The 23,912-nt window shown below is 39.5% G+C and overlaps 1 protein-coding gene and 1 pseudogene across 3 annotated transcripts in view; one reads left to right on the top strand and one right to left on the bottom strand.

Moving 5' to 3' along the window:
* The window catches only part of Zcwpw2 (zinc finger CW-type and PWWP domain containing 2), a 117,988-nt gene that overhangs the window by 40,467 nt on the left and 53,609 nt on the right, over positions 1-23,912 (top strand). For 2 of the 3 annotated variants that reach the window (XM_059268839.1, XM_059268837.1), the window contains exon 4: positions 23,602-23,716. The exons of the other annotated variant lie outside the window; for it this stretch is intronic. In XM_059268839.1, coding sequence (XP_059124822.1) covers positions 23,602-23,716 — 115 coding nt within the window. The remainder of the gene's footprint in view (positions 1-23,601; positions 23,717-23,912) is intronic. 3 annotated transcript variants of the gene reach the window in all.
* Positions 926-2,578, bottom strand: LOC131915506 (transmembrane protein 39A-like; annotated as a pseudogene).

Raw genomic sequence — 23,912 nt, 5'->3', positions numbered from 1 at the left:
AATAAAAGCCAGGAAATATATATATGTTACTTTAAGTTGTCAGAACCCAGAGCATGTGAACTTGCTTTCTGGAATGCAGGTCCATCCTTTGGCTGACACCAGGGCTTCAATCTTTTATCACTTCCTCCAGCATGGCTCCATTGTTTCCACAGTCTAATAGCAGAGGGAGGGACACAAGCATCTCCCTTGTTAATATATCCTCCCCTAATAGCTATTGTAAGTCTACATCTACCACAACTGAAAACAGACAGACAGAAGCCAACTTCTGACGAAGAGAGGATTTGGTTCCTAGAGTTACATCGTTCTCAGATGTCTAGTTTTTTTTTTTTAAACAAAATCTTTTACTGAAGGGGTGATCTCTCATGTATAATATTCAAATATACTAACACATGAAAGATAACATCACTTTGTTTATGGATACATTTAATATCCCTTGCCCTTCCCAACTTTCAAAACATAATAGTGTAGCTGGAGTTTTCTCTTGTCCTACCTGGCCCACAGTCAGGACAAATCTCTCTCACCTGCCAGTCCCTCAGCTGCTCAGACCTGACCAAGTAAACACAGAGACTTATATTGCTTACAAACTGTATAGCCATGTGGCTCAGGTTTCTTGCTATCTGTTCTTATATCTTAAATTAACCCATTTCTATTCATCTATACCTTGCCATGTGGCTCATGACTCACTGGCACCTTCACATGCTGGTAGCATCTCCTTTCAGCCTTCCTGTTCCCACAATTCTCTGCTTGTTCTGCCTATACTTCCTGCCTGGCTACTGGCCAATCAGCATTTTATTTATATAGAGCAACATCCATAGCATAATAGTATACAAAATATAAAATATTTTAAATATTATAAAAATCACAAGAAAAAATAGATTGTATGAAGATATTTTTATCTGAGTTCTCCCTCATGTTGAGAGGCAGCTTAATTTGTTTTGAGTTCATAACTGTTGGGTGTGGGTAGGAGTATGCTCTGCCTAAGACTATTCTGTCCTGGAGGAGCTTAAATAAAACATAGTAGTTGCAGAAAAGGATGAGTGTCATGGAGAGTATGTGGTTCCACTTCTCTGACTGCAGCAAGGAACAGAGTTGGTAGAAGACAACACTACCCTCAATGAGGATAAGCAGGTTGAACAGCCTTAACGGACAATGAAACAGGAAATAAAAGTGGGCATGGGATACATCTGACAGCAATGCCACGTTGTAAGGTCCCATGACTCTATATAAACATCTGCTGTGCCGCACCAACACCCCTTGAGGCCATATTGTGTTTTCTGACCAAATATACTGTGGAGCATTGCTGTAGAACCCATGTTCCAACTTCTGCCACTTGCCCAGGTGAGCAGCTGATTTATGTAGCAAATCACAGTACTTGGATGGTAGCAGTTGCATGGTGAGTATGTCAAAAGCATTGATCCACACCATAATGAAATGCTCACATGATTAGTGCATGTGGTAATACTGGGTACCCTTCACAAAACACAGCAGGAGAAATGCAACATAGTAGGCACTGAAGAGGGAGTTGAAGAGAACTTCCTTGATTCTGTGGTTGAAATCTGCTTTCAAACATTCTACCTCATTGTAAATGAGATCAGGAGATAGGGGACAGCTGTGGGTGGGGAATAGGTGTAGCATTATTAAACTGTTCTTTTAGAGACTCCAGCAATAAGGAGAGGAAATCTTTGGATGTGGCCAAACTGCCCACATTGGAAGCACCTTTCTGTACTGCCTGATGCTGAACCACATAGTCTGTGAGAAGAAGATGGGTTTACTATCTTGGTGGAAACAGCAGAGAGGAACATAAACACCAAATGGATAGCCAAGGAAGAGGAGATTGGGGACTGAATGGCTTCAGAAGAGATTAACCAGGGTCCAGCAAAGCACCCATCCACACAGAGTAAGTGGCACCAAGCAGGCCAGTATCAGAGCTGTGTAGTGAATCATAGATGCTGTCTTTAAAAATGACTGGTCTTTCTCAGGTAGGGATCCTTTCTCTGAAATGAGGGCCGGCACGAGCCTCATGACAAACATTGCTGTGATGAATGATACCAGGTGATAATCAATGAAATGAAAATTCAGTGAAGTACGAGATGCAGGATGATTGTATGGATACCACCACACAGTCTTCTAGATGGTGGTGTACTGATTGAACAGAACAATCAGTGAAGTACAAGATGCAGGATGATTGTATGGATACCACCACATGGTCTTCTAGATGGTGGTGTACTGAATGAACAGAATAATCAGTGAAGTACAAGCTGCAGGATGATTGGATGGATACCACCACATGGTCTTCTAGATGGTGATGTACTGAATGAACAGAACAATCAGCAGGTAGATGAAGAAAAGAAACTCAAAGAACAGGCTGTAATCTACTGGTTAGTCAGGAATTTGGCAATGACAAACAGGACCTGGGGTGGTTAAGGCTGTGATAGGTAGGACTGGAAGGCCAATAGCACTACCATTGCTGTTTCTCAAGCCTGTTCCATTGCCACAGCCACCACCAACCAGTCTGTATAGAAGGTAAAGCTGACTGGCTTAGCTGCTGCTCACTAGGATCTCTCCTTCTACTGGGCATGTCCAGGAACCAGTCAGTTTCCAGTGCCACCTGCAGTTGCAACCCAGGCTAATGATTGTTAACTTATTTCAACTGCCTGGGACAGGCCAGCCATGGAGCAGGATCCTTGGGAAGAGGTGGTGGCGGGATGTAGCGGGAACTCTCTTTGAAGCGCTCCAAAACAGTTGCCAGTTCGCAGGCAGGACACCACTGGAGAGTCAAAAAATCGTGTTGGGTCTCTAGGTTACCGTAGACCCAGACTGGGAGTCTGTGACAGAGCCGGAGCTAAAGCCAGAATCAGAGCTCGTCTCCATCACTGCTTTCATCGCCCAGGAGCTCGATGTCCAGTTTTCAACGAAAATTCTTAAGGCTGTAAAGAAATAGGGAACTATGGCCCATTTAAAGAGAAATAATTAACAAAAAGTACCCCAAAGAAAGACCTGATGAAAGACACAGGAGACAAGCTATAAAGCAACTGCCTTGAAGATGCTTACAGAACTAAAGGAAGATATTGAGTCTATGAAATGTCATAGAGATGGGTATATGGGAATATCAATAAGGAGATAGAAAACCAAGAAGCAAACACAAAATCTCTCTCAGTCGCTTTCTCTCTCTCTGTCTCTCTTTCTCTTTGTGTACATGTATGTTTGTGCATATGCAGACATACATGATGGTGTTGATAGAACCCTCAGCCTCAAGCTTGCTGGCAAAGTATTCTACCAATGAGTAATGCCTTCTGTTCATAAAAGGAAATACTGGAGCAGACAAGTTCAGTAACCAAATGAAACATTTTTATTCACATTTTTATGTGCATAAGAGACTAATTGACTTAAAGAATAATTTGTTTACACTGAATTAAAATAAAAAAGTAATTTTAATACCCTCAAGAATCGAAAGGGTTGGGGTAGAACCCTTGAAGGATTGAAGCTTTTGTGTATTGCCAAAGATAGGCTGTTGTAAATTTAAATTTTGGTGTTCAGGACTCAGAATTTTTAAATTATTTTTTGTTTTATATTTATGAGTGTTTTGTCCACATGTATATAAGTGCACAGTCTGGGTACCTTGTGCCCACAGAGGCCAGAAGAGGGTCCTGGAAACCCTGGAACTAGAGTTAAGGATGGTTGTGAGCTGCCATCTGGGTATTGGGAACTGAACCCAGGTTCTCTGGAAAAGCCTCAAGTGTTCTTAGCCTCTGAGCCATTTCTCCAGCTCCCGCAATTCAGGGTTTAAATATACTTTCCATGTTACTCACAAAGAAAACAGCTAAAAAGATAAATAGCAAGGGTGGATGGCCTGGCAGTCCGCATCCTCATCCTGTGTGATATTGTTTACCACTTGCTGAGGTTTGTCTTATCCGTGTGTATAGGGAACATTTGCCAGAATTAGTCATTATATCCAAGTAGGATTTATCCCAGAATGCAATGATGTATCCACATATGACAGTCATCAGGGCAGTGTTCAATATTAACAGGATGAAGAAGAAACATAATTTTAACCGATGCAGAAAACTATTAGGCAAGGTTCCACACCCTTTGTAATAAAAAACACCCAACAATTAGGAGTAGAAGGAGACTGCCTCCACATAGTGAAGTCATTTATGAAAACACTGTGGTAAACATCATGCTCCCTGATGAGACTGAAGGCTGTTCCTGCAAAGGCAGGAGTAGGAGGCTGGTGTCCTCTTTTACCCATTCTAGTTAACATCCAAACTGGAAAGGAACAGGGAAATCATCTCTGTTCACAGAGGGTATGAAATTAATACAGATTTCCATGGGACACACACACACACACACACACACACACACACACACACACACACACTAGAAATAACAATGAAGCCAGGCAGTGGTGGTGTATGCCTTTAATCCCAGCACTCGGGAGGCAGAGGCAGGCGGATCTCTGTGAGTTCGAGGCCAGCCTGGTCTACAAAGTGAGTTCCAGGAAAGGTACAAAGCTACACAGAGAAACCCTGTCTTGAAAAACCAAAAAAAGAAAGAAACTAAGAAAAAACAGAAAAAAGAAACAATGGATTAAGCAAAGTGCTGGACACAAATTCAACCTCCAAATGTCAGTTGCATTTCTATACACTTAACTATAAACAACCTGAAAGGAAATCATTAAACCAATTCTATTTAATTATGTATGTGTGTATGCGCCTGTGTGTGGGTAGATGAAAATGATTCCAGTACCTAAAAGGCCAGAAGAGGACATAAGATCCCCTGAAGTTGAAGTTACAGGAAGTTGTGAGCCACCCAGTAGGGATTCTGGGAAGAAAACTCAGGTCTTTTGTGAGAATAGCAAGTGCTTGTAACCCCTGAGACATCTCTCCAGCCCCTGAATTTTTTTAAATATTATTTTTATTACTTTTATTTGTGGTATGTGTGAGTGTGAGCATCCACAGAAGCCAGAAGAGTGCGTAGATCCCTTGGATATGGGAACTGAACTCACAGCTCTTGTGGTAGTGACTGGTTATGTTAGTGGTGTTGCTTTTCCATCTCCTTGGCCAGGATCCTGCCTGACTACATTAAACTAAAGCTCCCTATCATCACATAACGGACAGCGCAGTGCACAAAAGATAAAGGCATTTATAGTGTCAAGCTCCCAGGGTTACTATGAGAGATTCACCATTAATCGTACTGCTTCTCAAAGGCCATTCCTGTAATCTCTTCAGAATTTGGCTGAATAACTCATCGTTTGCTTCTAATTTCCCTGTCGATAAACATAGCTTGTTACTCCATAGTAATTTATCAAGTAAGAATTCTATAAATGAAACTACCAAAATGATTGGAGCACTAAATATAGCTTGTTCTGTGACTTGCTCTCCTGCAAGTGTTCGGATGGCAACATGTACTATGATAATTCCAATAAGGAGAGAGAAAGAGGAGGGGGAGAGTAGGAGGGAGGGAGGGAAATAGAGGTGGGGGGGAGACTATGTCTACACAAGGAATGGTACATCCATTTTCTTTCTTTTTTTTACTTTTATTTTGTTTTTTGTTTTTCCAAGACAGGGTTTCTCTGTGTAGTTGTGGTGCCTGTCCTGGATCTCCCTCTGTAGACCAGGCTGGCCTCAAACTCACAGAGATCTGCCTGGCTCTGCCTCCTGAGTGCTGGGATTAAAGGCATGTGCCATTACTGCCCAGCAGTACATCCATTTTGTACATGCAGTCTTTCAACAACCATAGACAGCCTCACTGCTTGATGCACTTGATTTATAGAGCTAAGGTTCAGACTGTGTCTACAGGGCCAGCCAAGTGCTAAATGACAGTGTAGATATGTGTGAATCAAAGCTCCCATTCTTCTCTCTTTGTACATCCTGTCAATTCACACATGTTCAAGCAGTGGTTGGTTTTATTGTTGAATATTTGGTCACATTTGCCCTACAATGAGGAAAATGTTCACGTTTTCATTTTGATGTACATGTTGCATGATGGCAGTACTTGGCCAACTCATTCTTCTTCCCTTGCTGCTCCGTGTTCTTCTTTGGAGGACTAGAGTAAACAGTGAAGCTAACCACTAACTGTCAAGCCCAAAGCACTTGACTCAACAGTCAAATCTAACCAATCCCAGGTCCTCATCAGTAAAAGAGAGATTTATGATAGCACTGTCCTGGGTTAGACATCTTGTCACTGTGACAAAAATTCTGATTTAAATAGTTTGGTTCATGGTTTCAGACCACAGTTTTCTCTCTGTTGATTCTGGGCCCATCATGAGGCAGAACATCATTGATGGCAGAAGTATGTAACAGACCACTGTCTCACAGAGGACGAGAAACACAGGGAGAATGCTTTTGCTTTTTACCTCCCCCCACACACACACTTTTTCCCCCATCTGAGTTCCTAGCCTATGGGGTAATGTTACTCATGCTCAGAATGGATCTTCTCCATTAGTTACTCCCTTCTGGAATGCCTTCACAGTTAGAGTTGTGCTTCATTAATCTCTTCGGTGCATGTTGGGACAATCGAGTAGTCAATAAAGACTGTAGTGGTGGGGACAAACTGAGATAGTATGTAAAGCATTTAGCATAGAACTTGGTCCTCTAGTAGACCCTCAGTAAATGTTAGCTGTTCCTTTAATGTCAAGTTAAATGTGAAGTTAAATTGCACAGTCTTTCCATAGAACCCTGTATGTATGGAGGAAGTTCTAAAGAGACAGAAGGAACAATTAGGTGGAGAATACCCTTTATTAAAAATGGAGAGAAATAGAGCTAATGATCTTCTTTGAGGACATAGCTGCAGCACATTCCTACTGTAGTATAGACAGGAGTGCTAGGAACTGTTGAAACCAGGAGGTAAATTAGAACCTTCACAATCTGATTCCATGATGAATGAAAGGTGCCACCATCAGCAATGCCTCAAAGACATTGGGACTTGTTTGATGGATTTTGTAAGGGGACAAGAACTACTGTCTCTCACTTTCTTTGTGATTGAGAGAAGCTACTTTCCTTTTCTCTATCTATTCAGTTTTTCTGATTCACTCATATTTATATGTGCTGAGTCTGCTGAAATAATAAATTCTCTACTTTATCTCCTATGAATAGGAGATAAATATAGCTGTAAACTTGTACTGCATTAAAAGTTCAAATCCAAGCAATGTGAGCAACTTTGTTTAGAAAGTTTATAAAGTATGGAACAGATGGCTACCTTTCCCAATATATAAGGCTCACTAAATTGCCCTCAGAATTATAACCCCATATGGGTAAAGTGAAGCTGCCTTTCAGCGAGTCTTCCAGGGGGTTTCTTAGAGTAAGGAAGACTTGTGAACTAACTGATTGAGACATTCTTTCGTTAGGTGTGGTGATATTTTATTTGTACTGAAATGTGATTTTATTTGTATGTTAATAAATAAAGTTGCCTGGGGGTCAGAGCTAATAGCAAGCCATAGAAGAAGCCGGGCGGTGGTGGTGCACACACCTTTAATCCAGATCACATGACAGACAGATCTCTGTGTGTTCAAGGATACAGCCAGCATGGAGACACACACCTTTAATCTCAATACCAACCATAGAAGACCTGGAGGTCTGTATAGACAGGCAGTGACAAGGAGGTCATGTGGTTGGGTTTACAACCAATGAGAAGGCAGAGCAGAAAGTCAATAAAAAGACAGATACACAGGAAGTAGGTCTCTTGCTGAGGGGAAGGACAGCAGCGGCAGGAAGGGTAAGAAGGTGGTTTTAATTCTCAGCTCTCAGCTAGTGCTCTGACCTCTTGGGCTTTTAACTCTGCTTTTGGCTCTGTGTTTCTTATTTAATAAGACTGTTCATCTACAATTAGGGAGTGGTGAAGCCCCAAACTCATGTAACCCTAAGTTACAGTTGGATATATTAATATCCTTTTCACTTTCTTTTCTTTAATTCCCTTCTGGGTTTTATTTTTGAGGTATAGTCTGGCAAAGGACTGGAATCTATCTATGAATTCAACAAAACCTATGATCCTTAAACCCTAAATAAGGCCCTTTGGATGAATTTTGAAAATAATTGCCAGAACTACCACTTCTCTATTTAGCTCAGAGAACATGTCCATGCATTGCATGGTTAACTGTCCTCTTCACTGTCTCCACTGCTCTTTTGAATGTCATTAATTAAACACCATCTGAGTACTTGTCTGTGATAACTATTACTGGTGTTTGTCCAGAAATACATTGTTCATAAAAAGCCAAGCTGGTGTAGGTTAGGAAACAGTGGCCGTGTATGTTACTGTTGTTTTAGACCGATACCTTGCTATCCAATAATCCTGCTACTTTAGTCATGTCAGGCCAGTCCTGACTCTTTAAAGACTCAGAACAAATGAGCACACACTTGTTCTCAGGATTCATTTCAGCCTTTCCATGTCACCCAGTTCTACCCAGCATTCCTGCCAACCAGTCAGCCTCTACAGCAGCAGGAGAGAGCTTCAGGCTAGCTGGGTACTAGCCTTTAGCATCACCTCCTGGGAGCAGGTGAAGAGATGGTTCAGCAAGTAAGAACACTTGTTCTTCCAAAGGATCCAGGTTTGATTCCCAGCACCCACATGGTGGCTCACAACCATCCATAATTCCAGTTCCAGGGGTCTAACCCCCATGGGCAGTAGATGCACAGGTGGTGCGTAGATACATGCAGGCAAAACACTCATAAAAGTCTAATTTTTAAAAAACATTACCTACTGGCCCAGTGTTGATTTTCTTTCTGCTTCATTCATTAATATATTACTACTACTTTATTATCAGTTTATATAGCAATGTTTATAATTGCTTTCTTGCTATGGGCTTAATTTAATTTTATAAAATAAAAACATTACAACTTGAAATCTGAGTATATAACATACTTAAAACTGTACACACTAAAGTTGACTTGTTGGCTTGCCTTAAAATTCCCTTTAAAATTGTATTAACACATACATAACATAAAATTTATCAATTTAGCTATATTTAATGTGCAGCCCAATGGTTAATTTTTTAACTACTGATTAATAGTCCTAGAACATTTTCCCTAGGAATATGAAAGCGTCGTTTGGAAGGTACCATATGACACTTATCATATATATCTTGTAATTTCTTGTAATTTCCAGCTTATCATGTATCTTATAATTTCTAGCACCACTTATCTTGCATAACACATGTTAGGAGCTCCTCATAAAACACGACAACACTGTCTTTAAGGCAACAAGGTGCTCACAGGGAGCTGCCATCACTCTGTAGTGCATACAGACATTGGAGCTGGGTTGCCTGCATCCTAATTCTAGCTCTGTCTTAATAGCTATGCAGACATGGCAAGTTGTAAACTCAGCCTCCTTATCTCTGAAGTGTAATAATACATCCCTCACATGCTTATGAGGGACTCATTAAATGAGTCATTTGTGAAGTGTTTAGGATGGTGCTTGGTGAAACTACATAAGCTTTAGATAGGTTAGTAAATTAAAAAATAGTAATAGGCTCTATAAATAATAGAACTTCTTTATAAATGAAATATGCACTCAGTCAATTTCTCCCCAGTGTGAAGATTTCTTGTCTCATTTTTTTGGGACTGTAGAGGCTAAAACTGTCTTCTCTTGTGATCCTCACTCTGTTAAGGTAACCAAAGCTCTAGCTAGATCCCTTACCTGAAGCTGCATGGCAGCACAGCCAGGCCTCAGCCCAGGTGTGATGACTACCAACTCCAGGTTTTCAGAATCTGTCAGCCTACTTGAAATTTGTGTTGTGTTATCTGCTAGTCTTCATAAGCATATGGAACTCATAATGAACTATTCTCTGCCAACTAAAAAATCCAAATCTGTCTGTTGTTTTTAGTTTCGTCAACTTGATTAAGGACTTTAAGTTTCCTTTTCCAAGGTAATCAGGGTTATGAGAGGCCGATTCTTCCCCTTAGCATACCATTCCTCTTCATCAACATGCGGCTGCTTGCCACAATTATTTAATTTCCATATCATATTAGCAATAAGTTGTCATTATTAATACAAGTGATGGAGTTCTGATACTACAGTTTGCTTGTCATAGTTCTTCATAGTTGTTTTCCAAACTTTCTGTATACCATGTTCCATTTAAAGCTCCCAAAATTGATATCCTGAACCTGATTCCCAGGGACTCATGCACATATCTGTAGTTTCACCAGGTTGGCTCTCCCCTGTCTCAATGAACCTCAAGAACCAGTTTATAGCAGATAATCCCCATGTTAAGTAGCTTTTCTATTTGTGTAATGGAGGCAGGCAGACAGGATTGATGAGTGTGTGTTATGTTTCTTGTATTAACTTTGTGGAATAGTGGATGGGCTTGTGAGGCTCTGGGGCTACAGAAGCCAGACAACTTAGGCAAATTGAAAAGAAAGACTGCCTTCCCCTTCTGAACATAGTTGTCTCTATGAAGGAATCTGATTTTCTCCCTACTGTGCAGTTGGGATCTCTTTGTCTCTCACTTCAGTCCACTTTCAAGTCTGTTAAATTAATGGCAGTCATGCATTGGTATAAAAGTTGTTTTCTGGAGCATGCCACTCCAGATGATAGACCAACCTGTAGTGTCAGATGTGGTTTCTTAAGAACAGAGAACCATAGCATATAGCAGTTGTCACTTTCATCTTGATGTGACAGATTCGAAGGTATCCCAAACACTGGGTAAATGTATGTTGAAGTCTACATTAACGAAATCTAGTACCCAGGGGTTTTTCTGATCTGTCTGTTTGGTTAATTTTATTTAAATTACCTTCCTACTCCTCCACCTCCACTTCTACTGTTGTAGGACCACCCAGCCAGGAGCTGGGGTCTCCTGTACCCACTCGTGTGCTATTGCAGGGCTTGTCTCCTCCGCCCTACCTCTAATGTTACAGGAAGCACTTTGTAAAGAAGGGAAAGAGATCTCCTGGTGGTGTGATTTTCAGTATTTCAAGGCACACAATGAAAACGCACTGTATTCTCAGGTTTTCTTATTTTGTTTCCATTTATCCTCTAGTGCTCACTGCATCCTCATTATCTCCCAGTCTCATATAGAATATCACAGTAAATGCAGCTTGGTGTTTTTATCAACCGATTCACACTTAGCAATGGTATGTAAGTGAAGAACATAAATTGGTTTGATTTTTAAATCCTACTCAGAATTAGTAAAATTTGTGTTTATGTTTAGACCAAGACACAGGTAAATTAGATTTTACAAGCAACGATTGTTTCAACTAGCCAATAACTTAAATACACTTTCTAAGCAATGAAGCCTTGATTATATGAAATAACCTTCCATCAAAGATGGCAGGTTACAGAAGGAGGCATCACTAGAAAGCTAAGGAGACCGGCAGTGTGGCTTCTGAGCACATGAGATGAGATGATGTGACTGTGTTCTGGTTTACATCAGAGGACCAAGAATGCTGCTGTTGTTCAGAGGCTTCAGCACTGTGGTAGAAATCCATTAAGGAAGACAGGGCCCCCTCGTGATTAACTTTGTGCTGGATTGCTTTAATTGCGACTGGTCAGTCCACCAGAAGGGAAGGATGGAAGTTGTGGTGGAGTGGAGCGGTACCTCACATGGTTAGCATCAGTGAGCTATGCTGCAGCTTTGAGGATGTGAGGAGCAGCATTGCCTTTCATTTTCAGGCCAAGCAGCATCTTATAATAGTGATAATGCTGTCAAATATTTATTAGGGGTGCCTTTTAAAAAGCCACTTGTATTTCTTTAGATTGTGAAATCTAGGGCTTATATCTGTATGTTTCTAAAGCTATAATACATAGGAAATAATATAAAATCATGTTCAAAGCCAGATGAGTTAGTATACCTGTAATCTTGGCTACTAGGACTGGAGGATAGGCAGCTTAAACTGAGCCTGGACTGCAGAGTGAGTTTGAGGCCAGCCCAGGAACTTGATGAGACCTTATTTCAAAAGACAAAACAAAAACAAAGGTTTTAGGATATAGCTCAGTTGTAGAACACTTGTCTAGCATTCACAATACCTGAGATTCCATCCCAACACTTCAATGAATGAATGAATGAGTGAACAAATGAACAAAGTTGTTTGGGTGAATTTAGGAGGATAAATAAAGCAGTTTCTAATATGATTTTAGTTTTTCAGATTTTTTAGTACTGTACTTACTATTTATTGTCTGAAGGATAAATTTTCTAAGTCTCAGATGCTTATATTTATAGTTATTTTAATATTTATATTAATAAGATTTGAATTAATAGTTTTAAAATTATAGAGGTTCTGACTGTATCTAATGAATTGTAATGAGAGTCTACCATGCCCCAAAATATTGTATTAAAAGCAATTGATTACATTTTTTTAGTTTTAAAATTATGCACTCTATTTTCATTAGCTTTTGAAAAAATACCTTTTACAAGGAAAAAAAATGGGGCTGAAGAGATGACTCACTGGATAACATCACTTGTTACTCTTACAGAGGAGCTGGGTTCAATTTTCAGCACCCACATGGTACTCCATACATCACTCCAGTTCCAGGAGTTCTGACACTCTGACCTCTGGGTGCACAAACAACACACGTGGTGCACAGACACACATGCAGGCAAAACATTCATACACATAAAATAAAATAAAATAAATTTTAAAAATAAGTGCTCCTAAGATCATAGACCCTGAGGTAAATCAGTCATCAGTAAAGTGCTTTGTAGGTCTGCAGTGCACATGAAAATGAGGTTCTGTGTCATCTAGAAGTAATGCCATCATCCTGCTTCATTTTTTTTTTAACTTTCGTAGGTGACAAAATGTAACCAGATTTTGTTGTTGTTTTGTTTTTGTCTTTTATTTTACATTCAGGGTCATCTGGGCAGGGTTTACCAATGCCACCTTTAACAAAATATATCTTTACAATACTTAGTATTTACTGAACTCTCATACTGAAGACTCCTAAAGATATGGTATTGAATAAAACATGAATTCAGTGCCCCTGTGAGACTTAAATTAGCAGACACGACACAGTAAGCAAATAAGGGAAGGATATGTGTTACTTGTGTATCAGTGCAATAGAGAAGAATTAGGGGACAGCCATAGAAAGGGAATACAAAGTTGTAGGGGACCAAGGAGGGGGAGGAAGACTCAGCCCTGTGGTGATATTGTGTTCCCAAAATATTGTACACCCTAATAAACTTATCTGGGGGTCGGAGAACAAAACAGCCATAATATTAAACATAGAGGATAGGCGGTGATAGCACACACCTTTAATCCTAGCATTCCAGAGTCTGGATCTCTGTGAGTTCAAAGCCACACTGGAAACAGCTAGGCATGGTAACAAGAGCCTTTAATCCCAGATAGTGATGGCAGGAAGCAGAAAGGTATTTAAGGAGTGAGGATGAGGAACTAGAGCCTGGTTAAGCTTTTAGGCTTTTGAGTAGCAGTTCAGCTGAGATTCATTCTGGATGAGAACTTAGAGGCTTCCAGTCTGAGGAAACAGGATCAGCTGAGGAATTGGTGAGGTGAGGTAGCTGTGGCTTGTTCTGCTTTTCTGACCTTCCAGCATTCACCCCAATACCAGGCCCTGGGTTTGTTTTTATTAATAAGAACTGTTAAGATTCGTGCTACACAGCCCTGCCTTACTTGTGAGAGTGTCCAAATCCCAGAAGCACAGCATTTTTCCCTGCAGCTGCTGGCACCACTGATTGGTCAGTAATAGTTCTTGTTTGGATTCTATTTTTTCTTCTTCTTCATTCCCAAAAGTAACTAGGTTTTTTTGTCTTCCTATACAGATGAATTTTCTGTTCCTTGGGTCAAACTTTGGGCTTTCCCATTTTCCTCACTGAGTTCCTCACTGGTGGGCAGGGTGAACTGTTACTAGAGTCCAGTGTCCGTGAAAGGGACAGACTGGGGCAGTGACAGAGGACATAGTTCTCTACTTGAAGGAAGATGAAAGACTGTCTTGCCCGTGCCCTAGGTAAATGGCAGAACCTTGGAGAATAGCACAGTGACTCAGGGAGCTGAGCCCCTGTCACAAAGGTACTTGACCAGTGGAAAGATCCTTGTGTCCAGGTGTGGCAGAAAAGCATTTGGGCTGTGAATTCATATTGCCATGGTGGGGGAAGATAATGACCTGATGTGGCTTTGCAAGGCTATGCATGTCTTTCCAATTCATGTATAACATGGCCTCAAAATGACTGTGATCAAATTTCCCATTGTGGTTGGGTGAAACATGTCACAAAATAAGGTAATATAACACTGCTGTTGCAGCCAGAACCTAAGGTGTGAGATTTATCTTCTTAGAGTTCCAGGTTATCACAGCTTGATTAATTCTTTGGTGAACAAAAGATCTTTAAGATACAAGGCAACAGAAACTTGACTTTGTGCCAGACTAAAGGATTCACTCCACCCACCATACTGGGCAGACAAACACATGTCATCTCTTCCTTCAGTTTTCCCCTTCATATCAGCATAAAGCAACAGCAAAAAAAAAACAAAACCATATTCAGTGTATTAAATGTCACCAAGAAGGGACATTTACCTTCTTCCTAAAGCCTTGGGAAATGGAGGAATGTGATAAAAAGCCTTCAGTTGGCCAATAGCACCTGATTGAAAGAAGATTACATGGGACAGTGGCTTATAAACTTTTAAAATTTGGATACACCTATGAATTTTCTCTGACATAGTGTGTCGCCTGTCCCTGTCCATCTGTCTGTTCAGTCTCAAGCTTTTCCTGACTCTGGAAATTGTCATGCACACTCAACTTTTCAGAACCATCTTCTTTATATTAGTAAGATCATCTTAGTTTTCAATTGTTTCCCTTCTATTTCCGTGACCACTTCTTTTTATTATTTGTATATCTACTAATTCATTTCTGTCATACTAGAGATTGAACCCAGGGCCTTATAGTTGCTAGGCAAATACTCAACTAATGAGTTAAGTTTTGAAATTTTATTTTGAGATAGAGTCTCCCTAAGGTGTCTGTGCTGGTCCTCAACTAGCAGTCTTATTGTCTTACATTCTCCAAAAGCTGGAATTACAAGGCATAACCCACTATGCCCAAGGTGACCAGTGCCACTTCCCTTCTCTACCCTGAATTACAGTGACTGAGACAGTGCAGCTGCCTGGATAATACAAAAGTAATGAAAGGTATGGGATTTTTTTAGAGTCCATGTCTAGACTTAACCCTCCATGTTATGAGCTTGAACATTTCCTTTGTAAACATCATGTTAAAAGCCACGTCTTTGAGGGCTGGAGAGATGGCTCTGTTTTAGAGCACTTGATGCTCTTAAAAGGACACAGATTCAGTTCCCAGCACCCACATAGTGGTTCACAACTGTCTGTAACTTCAGTTCTAGGGGATCTTGTAAGACGAATTACTAAACAGTCTTATTAATAAAAATCCCGGTGCCAGGTATTGGGGTAAATTCTGAAAGATCAGAGAGAGTGTACAAGCCACAGCCAACCTCACCTCACCAACTCCTCAGCTGATCTTATTTCCTCGAATCTTCAGACTGAAACCTTCTGAGTCCTCACCTGAATGGATCTCAGCTGAACTGCTGCTAAAAGCCTAAAAGTTTAAAAGCTAAAAACCTCTAGTTTCTGGTCCTCACACCTTATATATTTTTCTGCTTCCTGCCATCACTTCCTGGGATTAAAGGTGTGTGTCACCATGCCTAGCTGTTTCCAGTGTGGCCTTGAACTCACAGAGATCCAGATGGGTCTTTGCCTCCCAAGTGATAGGATTAAAGGTGTGTGTGCCACCATTTTCTGGCCTCTATGTCTGTCTAGTGGCTGTTCTGTTCACTGACCCCAGATAAGTTTATTAGGGTGCACAATATACTGGGGGACACAATATCACCACAGGATCTAATATCCCCTTCTGGCTTCCATAGGCATTTAGCACACCTATGGTTCATTGACATACATGTGGGAAGGCAAACAGTTGTAAACATAAAGTATAAATAAATATTTGAAAAAAATTGTGTTATTATGAAGCAAAGGTAGTTTAAAAATAAACATTATATATAGCCATGTTTCAGTAAATTGTGTAAGATTTTAGGACTATAAAATGAGGACAAAAATAGTATTTCCACATTACAAAGTGAGGCATAAAAGTACACAATAATGCACACACACACACACACACACACACACACACACACACACTTGGCCAGAGAGATGTTCTGTGACTAAGTGCATTTGCTGCACAAGAATGATGACTTGAGTTTGGGTTTCAGCATCTATGAACAAATCAAGCCTGATTGGGACCTGTAATCCTAGCACTATAGGGGTCCAAGACAGAAAGATTGCTGGAGCTTGTTGGCCAGTCAACCTAGCCCAAAGTAAGCAAGCCCCAGGTTCAGTGAGAGACTCTGTCTCTAGGGAATAAGGTGGAGAGTGACAGAGCAAGACACCTATCCTTCTCTGGCTTCTTTACTTGCAGACATGCATGCGTGTTGCCACATACATGTGTAGGTAGAGTTTTCTGTCCTGCCTGGTCTCGCAGCTGTTCAGTCTCAAGTAAACACACAGGCTTATATTAATTACTAACTATTTGGTCTATGGCTCAGGATTCTTACTAGCTAGCTCTTAAATCTTAAATTAACCCATTTCTATTAATCTATGTATTGCTACATGTCTTGTGACTTATCTGTGTTGCATTACATCTTGCTTCCCTGGTCAGCCCTCAGCATCTCCTCTGACTCCATCTTTCTTCTCCCTGTATCTCTGCTTGGATTCCTGCCTGGCTATAACCTATCTTGCCATAGGCCATAGCATCTTCTTTATTAACCAGTGGTAACAACACATATTCACAGCACACAGAAAGACCATCCCATAGCATACATGCACATACACCATGTATGCATCTACCCCCGAGAGAGAGAGAGAGAGAGAGAGAGAGAGAGAGAGAGAGAGAGAGAGAGATTATGCAGAACACAGAGAGCTGCCAACACTTAGCTCAGTTTACATAAGTCTTTAAAAAAATTGACATTCCATGTGCAGATGTTTCATAAGAGAAGCCATCAGAATGCTGTGGAAGTTTCCCTACTCTCTTTTCCTCATATAGGGAAAAAGAAGAGTGGTTGCTTTTCCTTACCTCATGCAAAATACAAGTTGGTTGTTTGAATATGTAGTGCATGTACCCAAGAGCCTGAGTAACAGTCTACTTACTGTTGGTCATTGTTCCCTGAGAAATCTATAGAGAGAGGGTTTCTGGTCATCACAGCTGAAGAGAGATGAAGTTACTGAGAATTGTCAGTACTCTGAATGTGCTTAGGGATGATGATGCAGAAGTGTGACAAAGAGTCCCCATGCCACCCAAGTAGAAAGATGTGGGAAAATAGCAGGAGATATGTGTTTATAGCAACTGCTAAATGGAAGCCACTACTCTGTCAAGGGAGGTGCTACCAAACATACTAGTCAAAATAAACAAAAGCCAAAGCAACAACAAACAAAAGCTAAACAAACAAAAACTAATACATCACAAAACACTGGCAACAAAAAATTCTTTCAAATAATACTTACTTGCATTACTAAATACTGAAGTCAAACTGTGCCTAAGTAGAAGCTTCATCTCTACTGACTAGCTGATTTATGGTGTTAGAAGATGCTATACACACTACTGGAGAAGAAAGATAATCATCAATTTCACCTGGCTACAAACCCTAAAACCTACAATAGTAACCTACCTGCAAGATGTTACTAGTGTAACAGTGGCACAAATGTTATGGGAGTAACCAACCACTTTAAACAAATAGGACTTAAGGCCTAATCCATGAGATAGAGCCCATACTTGACACTGCTGAAGTGGTCATGGGCCTAGGGGAAAACCTGATACTATTATTTTATTAAAGGAACATAGCAATAAAATGACTCCTAATGACATATTGCTGTACACAAAGATGAGTGTTCTCACTCAATACTCATCAGAGAAGCTCCTCATAGGAGATGAAATTAACACAGAGATGCACAACTGGACAATGTGCAGGGAGTGAAAGACTTTGGAACACATAGTCCTAAATGGGATGTTTTCATCAAACCCTCCTGCCTTCTACCCAAGGCTCAGGAAACTATGTGGAAGAGGAGGGCCTCAGAAAGATTCTGAATGCCAGAGGCGATGATCCAAGGAAACAGTGTCTTCCAGACTCCACAAGAATGCTGCACATCTGAACTCACAGACACTGTGGCAGCATGCTTAAGACTGGGTTCAACCCAGATGAATCTCAGCACTGAGATGGGGAACTGGACATGGATCTCCACTCCTAACCAAAAAGCTACCTGTAATTGTTACCTGTGGTCAAATGGGAAATTAGTTTTTCTCTAATGAAGTGACATTGGGTATATCAACCATACTCCAGGGTAGGCCCCATCCCCATGACTAGTTGGCCAACACAAAACAAACTTCATTTTTTTTGTTTTCATTTTTTATTTTGTCTCATTGGTCTTTTGCTTGTTTGGTCTGATTTGTGTGTGTGTGTGTGTGTGTGTGTGTGTGTGTGTGTGTGTGTGTTTGAAAGAGAAAGGGAGAGAACATAAAGTTAGGCGGGTAGATTCTAGGAAGAGTTGGGGATGGAAAAACATGATCAAAATATATTTTGTGAAAAAAATTAATTAAAAAATAAGTAAATTCCTTCAAGGTAAGTCCCTATTGCCAAAGACATAATGCACTTTGGACACAGAGTCCAGAGAATATGACCTGAACAAGGATTACACAAATAGACATGCTTACATAGAAGGGAAGATTTCACAAGGTCTCAAAGCTAGACAAAGAACTGCAGACAACTAAGGAATGCTGAGAGTGGGAAAATAGTGTTCCCCAGGGAAGAGCACACCAATTGGTTATTGAATGCCAAATGATCTGCCCTGAAAATATACTACAAATATATACAAAAATATACTACAAATAAAGTAACATTGTATGTGCTAAGCAGGTTGTATTTCTATACTTAGAAATACACACACACACACACACACACATACACACATACACACACAACAATTAAAGATAGAAAGTTCATGAATTTGAAAGTGAGCAAGGGGGGGTACTTGAGAAGGTATGGAGGGAGGAAAGGGTAGGTGTAATTATTTTAATTAATCTCAAAAATAAATTTATTAAAAAATAAAACACCATGAAAAATAAAATTTCTTCAAGCCTATAAAGTACCAACTATAACATTGCATATTAGCAGACCAACAAAAACTATTTTCTTTAGCTCCTTTTCTATTTCATTTTAATACCAGAGGACCAGGAAATTTAGGGAGATGAGAGGTCTGAGGTCCAGGGGAGCCACTGGTAGCTTGAGCTGTGCTTCTTGTATGTGAAGTTCAAGAGCTGACTTGAAAAGAAATTTTGAATTTTCTTGAGCACTCAAGTGGACACTGCTTTGATTAATTTTGTGAGTGCTATGGTAATTGGAGGACATTTTATTTGACATGGTTGCTTTGTGTAGCCCTAGCTGGCCTAGGACTTATGTAGATCAAGCTGGTGTGGAACTCATGAGTTCCACCTGTCTCTGCCTCCTGAGTGCTGCAATCAAAGGTGTATAACACCACACTAGTGATATTAGTCTTTTGAATTAAAATGAATCACAATGTTACGACTGCAATACATTAAAAAATGTTTATTCATTCTTGATGAACTTTAACCTAGTAAGCAAGGATGTGGAATGAATCAATTTAGTTAGAAACTGAGCCTCTTTTGACAGTCTGGAAGCCTTTGCCTGGAAGATTCCAAGTGAATGATTATAAACAGTGTCTAGGAGAGTGGTTTGCAAGGATGGTTACAAACATACTATTTATGAAATCCTCTACAGAGTGATTCAATTAAGTTCCTGTTCTCAAAAGCTCATGAACTTATATGATTGATTGAGTATTTTGACTAGAGGAGAAACTAGTCATTTGTGTAGGAAGTTGGGATATTTTTTTAAAGTATGTTAATTTCCTACATACTAATATTTAATATTATTATATTCTAGTTGTTCATGTAATTAGCCAAAAGGGAAGCAAAATTGCATAGACAGAAAAGCAAAAAGCAAAATAATGTTTTTTAAATTTGTGTTTTATGTGTATAGAAACTGGAGTTATAAACAGTTGTGAGTAACTGTATGAATGATAGGAATTGCACTTGGGTCCTCTGGAAGAGCATAGAGTACTCTGCCGAACCACTGAGCCATCTCTCCAGCTCCAAAATCATGTTAACATGATATGGTTCTATGCCTGACAAAGCAGTGGCACTGAAATGGAAAATCTGTTATAAACAAAGCTTTTATAAATAATAGAAAAATATTAAAAATGGAAAAATTCAGTTACATCTCAGCTAATATGATTGCTATACAAGAATGACCAGTTTGAAAAATAAGAATTGCTATACTCATTTTTACTAACACCAAATCCTATAAAATACCCTAGAGTAAATCAGCAATGCATCAAGCCTACTAAATAAAACTTCAAGACCTTACTAAAAAGATAGAAAATAAACCCAAGAAAATAAAAATACAGAATCTACTTTTTGTTATGGGAAGTTTAACTCAGGAGATGTCAATTTAAGTGAATGTTAACAGAATCTCAATTCAAAAGGCAGCACAAATGAATTATAGTATTTGTAGGAAAGTGGAATCAAGAGTGATGATATTAAGCCCATAAAATACACAAGGTATAAATGATAAAAGCTTGAATAGTCAAAGCAGTTTGTTACTAAGTGAATTTAATTAATGGAATCGTAGAGTGCATACAGTCAAAAGTGGCTTCCCTGGTCCCCATGACTGTAGTTTCCTGCCTAGACTGTTGCAGTAGCTGGCTAAGTAGCTGTCCTGTGGCTACAGTTAGCTCTGCATAACCTGACCTCATCAAAGTAGTAAGAATGATTGTTTGGGGGTATGAAACAAAGCCAGGTATGGTGGTACATGAAATTCCAGTGCTCAGAATGATACAGAGAGATGGCAAGTTCTGGCCAGCCTGAGGTATGTAGTAAGACTAAGTCTCAAAAAGGAAAAATGTGGGGGAGGGCATTCAAATAAAGAAACAACTCCATGAGAGCTCTACCGTGGCACCTGTTTCACCGTACATACTAACCAGACACCTGTACTGGCTTCATGGCCTCCCTAACCTGGCCCTGAGTAATTTTAGGGCACTCTGAATATTCATTGTGGTCTCTGAGCCATGCTGGGTTCTCTGATGCATCTTGAATATACCCATATTCTACTTTAGAAGATATCTCCTCCAGAAACCTTGTTTCCTTGAATAGCTAAAGGCTAACTCCCCAACCTCCTTCAAGTCTTTAAGAGTCAAATTTCAGTACATTCCTCTGACTGTCCTTTCTCTCTCACTTGGTGTGGGTGATTGTCCTTACTCCCTCCTCTCATGTGGTGGAGTGTTCCTTCTCATACAACAGATCATTGGTGAGTTTTGTTTACTCACTAGTAGATTCTAGGTGGCTATATTATGTTGAATCAATTAATAAATTACACAGAGAGAAAATTGGAAAAATAAAGGGGTTTTATATATATATATATATATAAAATCAATGTAAAATAAATGCCTATACTTTTTCAAGTGCTTGTAAGTGCATACTATACTTGTAGAAGAATAGCAGAAGCATTAATCATGGTTGACTTAGAGAAAGAGTTCACAGAATAAGAGGAATGGTGCATTCAAAACCACTAGAGCCTGAACCTGTTGCTTCTTTGTTAAAATGTACAGTATACAGTTGAGCCTAATTCTGGAATTAAAAATTCCTCATAAAGTTGAGGCTCAGCTATTGAGCACCTTCAAAAGTGTTCATTTGTTCAGCCACAAGGTGTCCTGTATCTACTGTAAGCTCTTAAAGAAGCCCTGACAACGTCACAGCTTTCCAGTTCCCTTAGCTCTCTGTAGCTCATTGTCACTAATAATCCTGAGCTATTTCCTTATAGATAATAGAGCATCTGTTCAGTTTTATGTGGAGATTTTCTTCACTGTACAGCTTCTTAACATCATGCAGAGAGATCTTAACTATAAAAAAACTAGCATACATATTATAGACAAGGTCCCTCTACATAGTCTTGGCTGGCCTAGAGCTCACTATGTAGACCAGGCTAACTTTGAAATCACAGAGATCCACCTGCCTCTGCCTCCTGGGGTAAAAGTTGTGTGTCACCATGCCCACCCAGATATTCTTAATTTATAATTTATAGTATGAAGGCCAGCAGCATGTTTCAGTGGGTAAAGATGCTTGTCTCCAAGCTTGATGACCCGTTCGATCCTCCGAACTCACATGGTGGGAAGAGAGAACCAGGCCCTTTAAGTCATCCTTCAACTTCCACACATGTGCTATGGCTCACACACACAAAATACATGAATGTAAACATTACAGATTACAGTTAGCAAATTGAATTGCCTACATTTTCATCTTTTTTAAACTGAGAAATAACTTAGCAAATGAATGAAATTTACATATTGTGTGTATGAAAGTATATTTTTATTTGATTATATTCTTTTACTGCTTTAATTCTGTACCAGCAATTGCCCAGAACCACAGTTGAGAAATATTTTCCGAATGTTCACAATACTCAGTGAGGTATCAGGCCAGAGGTACTGTGTAAGATACAAAGATAAATATACACTGTCTTCATGGTCCTTTGATTATGACAGTCATGGACACATGTAACTATGACACATGTCAGAATGTAAAAAATCATTAAATGACAATGCTGGGCATAGTTGGAACAGATAGTTGATATTAGTTTGGGGACTACAAAATAATATGACATTTGAAAAGGGCTTTGTACACAGTTTCATTCTATGAATTGAGAGGCAATGTTGTAGAGGTTGAAATTTCTGTGCAAGTACTGCATTATGCCTTTTATCAAAGACAAGCCTAAGACCCTTATGCATAAGTGGTAAATATGTATTTGTCAAATGAATATCTATATTCCCCTTGATGCCATTTTCAAAAAGAAAATTATGTCATGCATTTTATCAATTGTAACATTGAAAGACGTGAAAACCTTCCTAGCAATTAAGAAACTTTGGAAAAATTGCTGTATTAGATGATTGATATTTTTAACTCAGATTCTTTTGTTCAGTTATTTTTAAACATCTAGGAAATGTGATATGTCTTATTAGAATAACACACAATGAGTTCTTATTCTAAAAAACCATCATCTATTGTCTCACTTAATACTCATGAAAACTCAGGTGTTAGCTGCTCATATTCACATATTATAGATGGAGAGGCTGAGGTACAAAAGCTTAAAAAGTGTGTGTGTGTGTGTGTGTGTGTGTGTGTGTGTGTGTGTGTGTGTGTGTGTAGGTCTGCTACAATGCCCAAATGCAAACAGAATTCATGTTTTTACACTGCAAAGATGGCTTTGTCATTTTCTACCACTCTGGTGTCATTCTGTTACATAAAGTGAGGTTAGTGTTAGTTCAGTCAGATGTGTTCATGTTGACTGCCTGCTTACCTTGGGAGCATGTGAGATACATCATATGATCTTAATAAACTGGTTATTAACTTGCAAGATTCTCACAACACTGCTAAGTTTTAAAACAATGAAATAATAGTCAGATACCAATGCCAAAGTGATAATATTGTACAGTGCTCAAATTAGGCTCAGTTCCAACAAATAGTTAAATAAAGTGTAGATTCTAAAACAAAATTAATATTTAAAAATAAACATTATTCATTGTCTGGATTTATGCATTTATATAGACGGCAGAATGTACACATAGGAAGAGGTGGTATAGAAGTGCCCTTGAGGAGGCGTACCAGCTCTACAGGCATTCTCCTGAGCAAAGACTAGAGGTGTGCTGCCTATCAAAACGGGGTATGTGCAGTTTCTTTCTTACCATCCAGTCAGAACTCCTAGATGTATGTATTCTAAGACATGTTTGCACATTTAAAAATCCATGTCTTTTCTTCAAATACAAATGTTGTTTCCGTTCATTGTAAAAGAATTTTCAAATGAATTAACAGCGATATCTTGTCCTCCAAAATTATTCCCTGTGACTAAGCTCTGTTTA

Source organism: Peromyscus eremicus, chromosome 7, assembly GCF_949786415.1.
Source record: "Peromyscus eremicus chromosome 7, PerEre_H2_v1, whole genome shotgun sequence".
In the NCBI taxonomy this organism is placed as follows: Eukaryota; Metazoa; Chordata; class Mammalia; order Rodentia; family Cricetidae; genus Peromyscus; species Peromyscus eremicus.
This window is presented reverse-complemented; position numbering and strand designations above follow the sequence as displayed.